This window comes from Dipteris shenzhenensis, chromosome 2, assembly GCF_047967505.1.
Source record: "Dipteris shenzhenensis isolate YYH24624 ecotype China chromosome 2, Dip_SZ_1.0, whole genome shotgun sequence".
NCBI classification, from domain to species: domain Eukaryota; kingdom Viridiplantae; phylum Streptophyta; class Polypodiopsida; order Gleicheniales; family Dipteridaceae; genus Dipteris; species Dipteris shenzhenensis.
This window is the reverse complement of record NC_141597.1, coordinates 65,240,053-65,248,014: the sequence shown is the minus strand read 5'-3', so window position 1 is coordinate 65,248,014 and position 7,962 is coordinate 65,240,053. Positions and strand designations below refer to the sequence as shown.

The 7,962-nt window shown below is 45.5% G+C and overlaps 1 protein-coding gene across 3 annotated transcripts in view; it reads left to right on the top strand.

Moving 5' to 3' along the window:
- Positions 1-2,010: 2,010 nt before the first annotated feature.
- The window catches only part of LOC147905184 (DNA mismatch repair protein MutS, type 2), a 269,240-nt gene continuing 263,288 nt past the window's right edge, over positions 2,011-7,962 (top strand). For all 3 annotated transcript variants that reach the window (XR_015543515.1, XM_087397074.1, XM_087397086.1), the window contains exons 1-2: positions 2,011-2,559; positions 2,645-2,767. Coding sequence is in view for 2 of the 3 variants with exons in the window: in XM_087397074.1 (XP_087253200.1) it covers positions 2,254-2,559; positions 2,645-2,767 (429 nt within the window). In the remaining variant the exon portion in view is untranslated. The remainder of the gene's footprint in view (positions 2,560-2,644; positions 2,768-7,962) is intronic.

Sequence of the window (7,962 nt, the reverse complement as noted above, 5' to 3'; positions counted from 1 at the left end):
TGTGTCCAGCATCACTAGAGAGAGAAAGTATTTTTTAAAATTAAAGAAAAGCATTTCCAACGTAACATTGATCTTGTAGTGAGGGTGGACTTGCAAGAGCAAGCCACGACCTCATATAACTAGAACCTCAAAAGATTACAAAATAATCTTTTAAGATTTACAAATGCAATGAACAATTACCCCTCAATATCATGTGAATTGTTGATCTAAAGCTAAATCATATGATGAACAAAAGGAGAGAGAGAAAGATGCATGAGCCTTAGGTGCATGTGGATGTGTGTGATGTTGTCTATGAAGGATAGAAATCTAGCTTGATAAATAAATAAACTAAAGAATGTGAATGCAATTCTTCATAGTAATGAAGGCACATCCTAACTATAGAGGGTGGAGTGTTGATGGTTGGATTCTCTCTCTCATTGGAGGATCTCTATTTTTTGTCTAACCTAAAGGCCCTCCATCTTTTCCTAATATGATATCTACATTTTTGAAGCTAATAGTAGCGTTAATATTGATGGGCACATCGACGGTTTCTTGAGTTTTTTGCAACCCGTTTTTGATGCTTTTTTCAACGGTAATATCGATGCTGATGATGATAGATTTTTTGATGGTAATATCGACGTTGATAAAAAATCTTGAGTGTTTTGATGCAATATCGAGGCTAAAATTTATCGTCAAAAATTTTTAAGGGCAGCTGGCCAACCCCTAATCAGCCCTTTTGTAAAGGTATGTATTAGACTGTAGTGGCCATTGTATTGTATTGTTTAGAATTGCTGATTACAAAATTGCCCTATTACATCGCATGAGGTAAAATATTGACACTATATACAAGTTTGCACTGTCTCCGTATGTCTGTCATCAACATGCAGATGGGTAGAATGTAGTGCTAGCCCTCTCTGCTCCCATCCTCGTCCTCTCTACTATCATCACTCCCACTCGTGCCCTCTCCACTATCATCACCCCCATTGGTGCCCTCTCCACATGCTGTAGCATTCTCTTGGTGAGCTTCTCTCAAGTATTCATCTCCACCCTTCTGTTCAACTAGCTGGCACACGATTTGCATGGTTAGTATATATATATTTGAGAGCATTTAAAAATAAATAAATGTAATGAGGGCTTATACATTGAGGAAGGGTAGAAATTCTCCTCTCTCTATGAGCAGGTCAGTAGAGCTTCTGTGTTATTGTTGTATGCATACCTGTACTCCTCATCTGTACATTCTTGGCCCATTTTCATTATAAGAGTACAAGTTAATTTTAGTGATTGACATGCTACCCATAATTACAAACTAAAAGAGTGAAAGAAGAGGTACTTACAAAAGTTTTTTCTAAGGCGGCCTTGCCCGACTAGAGCCCAAGTGGGATTGACCCACTTTACTCTTCCTCACCGCTCCTCCTTGTTTCAATTATTGGCAACCTCAGAAATATTTATTAGTATGTGGTACACTTTATCCAAATGATGGAATTAACTATATGGTTCAATTTTGATGGGAGTATTAAATTTGAACCCACAACATTTAAGGACAATAATTCCATTTTCTCTCTCTCACACACACACACACACACTTTTTTTATAAATAGTGAAAGCCAGGATTGTTTATATTACACACACACACACACGTGCGTGCGTATGCTCTTTTTTTGGGGAGGGTTGAAACACACACCCGGACACACTTTTTTTTTTCTTTTGATGCTCTCTCTTCTACTCTCACACACACACACTTATACAAGGAAGAATCCTTTGAGAAGGTGAATCATGGAGAAGTTCCTCGTGATTCTCTCTCTCTCTCTCTCTCTCTCAAAACATTTCACACAACTTGTCAATTTCTCCATGGCTGTGTATGTTACCTTTTGTTTTTTTTTGTTGTTTACTTCGTTTTGAGTGCTCCGTAGAGGCTTATTTCATTACCACTCTACATGAATTAATACACTAGCCTACATCTGTGCCTCGGGTTGTCATCATCCTCTAATGAGAAGCCACCAGTTACGCTCTGGCATATTAACAGACCATAGCGAAGAGTGAAGAAGTATCAACGAGATGGAGTAGACAAGAGGAACCTCGACAATGATGCTGATGAAGCAGGCAGACAGACAGACAGAAGCAAATGCGCAATTGAAAATGGGCACTTCGCGCGGGAGAGCGCGACGTCGCTGATGAGAAAGAAGCAAGCACGATTTGCTTTCAGCGCAATTCCAATTTCGCGAGGAAGGCGTTGAGATATGCTCTGTTGGTTCGAGCTCCAGCATCAGCGTCAGGATGCAGATATCCACAAGAATCCAGACGGCTTCTGCTAACCATTTCGCAAATCTTTGGACGTTGAGACATGAGTTGGGTGGTCGAAGCCGTCTTATCGATTGCATTCAACACTCGGTGTCTTCGTTCAAGATGGACGCACGCCAGTGCCAACATCGCTTTGTTGCTGAATTCGCATCTGACACCCAAGGCGAGACGTTGCCGCAGAAAAGTGCAGCTGCGCTTGCATTGGAACTCTTGGATTGGCCACGCGTGTGTCATGTAGTGGCTTCCTTTGCAGGCACTGAATCGGCAAAAGAGCTGCTTCAAGTATATGTTTCTTCTAATGCTCGCTTTACGAACTATCTAATTCAATAATCTGCATTCCACGCTGAATGGTGGGCCGGTGATACAGGACTCTACACTTCCCTGCACTCAAGTTGATAGTGAAGATCGTCTTTCCAAAACTACCGCAGCCATCGAGTTGCTCGCGCTGCTAGGAAGCAATTTAGATTTTGGAGGGATCCAAACAAAATTGGTAAGTTGCAAAACTCCTCATCCGAAATACCAACGCATTTTCGGCGACGTTTTGAAATAGTCACCAGCTATTCGCACTTTGGTGTATAAAAATTGACTGCTGATTTTCAGTATAGTGAGTGAAGATATGACGAATATCGTGATTCGTAAAAGCAAAAGTTTCAAAAAAGGTTTAACAATGGACGATCGGCACCAAAATTGTGATGGAAGCGAACAAACTAAATTGGCCGCCATGCATATGAACCTAGGACTTTGTGTTTTTGGAAACATATCTAGCTATCTTACTCTTTTGCTTCCCTCAACACGTCTCACAGTTGTCTCCTACATGATTCCTGCTGTACGACGGCTTAATGTCCACGAGCAATCTTACTGGTTACAATTTTTTAATCTCTAACATCTACCGGTTATAATTAAAAGGCTAATATCCTAAGCCATGCGAAGCAAAAATGTTTTCAGTGTGCTAACTCCACCGGGCGGTTGAGGGTAGATAAGAGGAGCTCGTCTGACAATGGCTTTGGATTTGCTGAGGGCTGGCATCGTTGCTGATCAGCATGCATAGCCTGTCTGGATCCCTTTCCCCCTCTCCATAGCGTCTGAATGGAACCCTTTCCCCCTCTCCATAGCGTCTGATCAGCATGCATAGTCTGTCTGGATCCCTTTCCCCCTCTCCATAGCGTCTGAATGGAAGCTAATGTCTGACAAGTGCTACCATCACGCCTGCGGTTTGTCTCCATATGTCAAAGAGTAGAGAGAAGATGTCAGTGGTTGTGTGTTCACCCGGGGTCAAGTCTGTTGGGTCATGCACTCTGGTTCTCTGGCTTGGGTTGCCTTAGGAAAAGTCTGTGATCGTCATTGGCACTGAGCTCTGACGGTCCCTCCTGTGCTCTCATCTGCGCTCGAATGAGCTGATCTCTATGTCTCTGGGCCTTGAGGAGGAAAACAACCATGCGTTTATGATGAGGGTGTGCTAGAAACTCTCTGAGTGGCCCAAATCCACTGCTGAAAAGACAGTGATGTCATCAACGGATTTCATCGAATACAGGACATCTGAATGCAAAGTGCTCCTCTATACATATTGCAGATCCGTCTCTGAGTGGGATGCCCATGCTTGTCCTGTCTCAACCCATAGCCTGTGTGAAGATACTCAGAGCTATCCAATTGAGATCCTCAGTGCATGTGGGAGATGAATTTGGGCGTAGCCTGGTGGTTCGGTAAACCCCTCCTCTGAGATCCATAAGCAATGATCTTTGTAGAAGCCGAGTATCATTGGTAGCTGAGCGAAATGGATGGATTCTCAAGGCTATACTAAAAGAGTGGCAGTCTGTCCATCTATAGTCCTAAGCCTGCAAACCATCTAAGCATACCAGCTCCTCTGATCCCCCTTTGCCTCCATAGATGAAGCCAAGGCTAGCCATGGCAATCTGCGCCATCCAGATAAGGGTGAACCTGCTCCTCCCAATGCCATGACGAAGGACTTGAGCTCGTCGATGTATAGGCCAAACGTGGTTGGTGACAAAGGACAACATTGTTTGACCCCAACCATGCTCATGATCTCCTCTAATCACCCAGTCAAAGTCGTCTGAGGGCTGCCCAAATGATGTCCAGACTGTACCCTAGATTAAGTAGTCGTCGAAAATAGTCGGGCTCATGGTACTACGTCGAAGGCTTTGCAGAAATCGACAAAGCAACAATACACTTGTTGCTTCCGTGCACGAGCCTCCTGAATGACAGTTCTCAGTGTGAAAATGTGGTCCAATGTAGTAGCATGATCTACCCGGAAGACTGCCTGGCCCATAGCTCTAAATCCCTCCCATCTGGCTGACTATGTCAAGTGCTAATGCATAAATCCTGGCCATACATGTCCGATCATGATGTTCCTTTAGTTTTACGGACTCATGGGAACCCCTGTCTTATGGATCAGGATAATGGTGTTGAGCGTCTAGTTGATAGGAAAACTGGTGCAAACCGCTTCGTTGAATACCTTTGCGAGGATCAAGGCTAGGGTCTTAATCCCATGTGCAATTTACAGCACATAGCCCCTCGTGATCTTTGGATCGGCCGTTATCTAGCTTGAGAGTTGCATGTTTGATATCACCGGTAGCGAAGAGTGAGTAGGAGGTGGGATTAGGTAGGTGTGGGATGTCTGATGTAGGCTGGTGGGGGATGTCATAAAGGGTGCGTTCACAAGTGTGGCAAATCACAGGATTTGTGAGAGGGGATGTGGACCTCTGCTTGAGAAACTTCCGCCAGAACTCCTTGGCAGTATTACTAAACAGGATAAATTCTCTCTTCTTCCAACGGATCTGATGGTGATACTATCGTTTGGTTTCTGCCTCGGTTGAAAGATGTTACTTGGTCTCAAGTCTGAGTCATCATCGTACTAGCTATTACATGGGACCGATCCAACGGGTGGTGGGTGAGCAGACTGGTGGTGTGAGGATAAAATTGGAGAGTGGCATCATGTAGAGAGCGGGTGATAAGGGAAGCTCTATCCTCTAGTAGGGGGATATTATTGAGGTCATCAAGCATAGTGGAAAGGTGGGCGGGATAAGCGTGGGCTTGTTTGAGATCAAAGGGAATCTCCTAGAAGAGAGAGGGAGAAAGAAAGAAAGAAAGTTTATTAATGTCTACGAAAGACAAATGGGTCGATGAGAGTGAAAAGAAACCTGATTCCGTAGACCACCCAAGGCTGATGCCTATGACAAGAAATAAAAGTAGTAAATTGTGCTATCGCTGCGAGAGAAACCCGCAATGGGGGAAGCAAACACCAAGGCGAATCCCCTGGTTGCCTATCAATTGTGTCACGATCTGTGACGTATTCCTTTCTCTTTCTAGACTTATGGATGGTTTAATGAATGGACACTTGTGGAAGGGTATGACCTTTCGACGGGACACTTGCCCTTTCGACGGGACACTTCCTAATGAGGCACAACCCTTCACAAGAGACATTCTAATGAAGAGACATTCCTATTGTAATGTACCCTCTCATCAAGGGTCACACCCTTCACAAGGGGTACACACCTCTTCATGCACATACCCTTTGGAGTACACACCTTTTCATGTGTGACTCTTCACTCTCTATATAAGAGAGGCCAAATTGTATGGATGACAATCACATCCACCCTACAGACATTCAAGCAATACAGTTATTCCTTGTTCTCTGCTATCTCAGTCTCCTTTCTGTTCCTTAGCACAGTTCTAAATATAGTAAGTCTAGGATTTCTTACAGTGGTATCAGAGCAAAATTCGCTCCTGCCTGTAGGAAATGCCCCCCACCTTCTGGCGCTGATCTGATACATTTTTGCCGCCAGAAGGACATCCGTGCATATAGTGCATGGAAGAGATGGAGAGGATGAGCGTAAAATTTTTAAACGCCTAAAGTCATCCTGGCCTCTCCATCTCCCTCACATCACAAGTTGATGTGAATGGACACGACCAAAATCGTGTCCTTTAAGGTGCTTGGGCTGTCCCAAAACCAAGGGACGCGCCTTTTCCACCATGGGACACACCTTTTGGTGACGAGTCTCGACTCCTCACTCATGGGACATACCCCATCGTGGGCAAAGGGACATACCTATTCATGCAGGGTCACACCCCTTTTAACAAAAAGGACACATCCCCTCATGAACAGGTGCACCTATTCCAAGGGTCACATCCCTTCGAATAGGCACACCTCCTAGGCCCCAAGTACCTACAAAAGGGTACCTAGAGGGGTAAAAAAGGGACAAAAATTAAACCCATCCCCTACCCCTAGGTTTACCCTAACTACCTTAGGGTTAAACTAAAGCCCCATTTAAATTTTTGGGGCAACTAACCCTTTAGGCAGCCTTAGCGAAAAGTCGTAACTTCTCCTTCAATAAAAGACAGAAACAGTACGGACGTCCGTACCTGCGCCATCACCTGCGCCATCACGTCCGTACCCTCCTGCGCCATCTCGTCCGTACCTTCCTGCGCCACTTCGCAGCCAGCCGTACGCTTGCGCAGTCAGCCGTACATTCCTGCGCAGGGAGTCCGTACATTTTGTATGATTTTTCGCCCAGCCTGCCGTACAGGCCGTACAGCCTGTACCGTACACGCCGTACGGTCAGCGCAGATCTTTATCAGTCTGCACTGCCAGGCCCTACTTCGTCATCTGCGCTGCCAGTTCCTGTTTCCTGCCAGCCTTGCCTCGCCATTTTCGCTGACAGTCCACTCCCTATTTGCAGCCCTGGATACCACTTTTTTTGACAGTCTGCTGCCCTCTCCTTGTTTCGCCATTTTCACCTTGCCAATGCAGCACCAGTTGCCACATTTCTCGCAATGAAGACAGCCCGTTGACAGCCCGGACCAGACAAGCCTCGAGCACTCTTCGCAAAACACTGCAACATGGACCTCCGGACAACGATTTGTAGCTTTCTTCTACGCAATCACTTGGCAGATTAAAGTATTGCCAGGTGGAGTTTTTCCAATCTGCTTTTTCAGGATTCTTTTTAACAAATTACAGCAAATGAAAGAATCCACATTAAAGCATGGAAACCCCTGGTAATTCACCTGGCCATTCAAGGACACCTCAGGCACCTGCTACTACACAATATCGTGTTCAAATTGCACAGCCAGCCCATTTTGGAGCCTTTGCATCTTGGGTCTTCTGTGTCACGTGCCCTCCGAGTGACTTGGATCACATCCTCTACCTTCTGCGTGAGGCACCTCAATTACACTATTTCCTCAGCACAGTACAGGTTGTGTTCCACGAGACACGAAGATATCCGGAACACGATATTCCTCAGGAGTTTGCTGTTCATTTTTGGAGAGAGTTCTACCCTTCACCTTCGGCATCCCCAGGGTACTCTCCACCTCCTTCAGCTCCCCATATCCTCCTCTACAGGGTGTACCTTCTCCAAGTCAGTATTTACATCCTGAAGGCACTCCCTCCCCTGGATATCCTCCTCTTCCGACAGCAGCTCCTAACCCTTTTTCAGAAGCGTGGACTCTGCTACCTACCCCTGTCTTATCACGAGCAGTAACACCCTTTTCAGAATCTCCAGTGTTACCTCCGCCAGGACCTCCCTTACCAGATTTCCACGGGTGGTTCCATCGTGCCTTGCCTACCCCCTCCAATATGAGCAACCTCAGGGAGCAGCCCGAATCCTCTTTCAGGGATGGTCCAAACTAGAGCGCAAGTTCGCGCTTTTCTTACAGGGATTTCCGACATGTCGC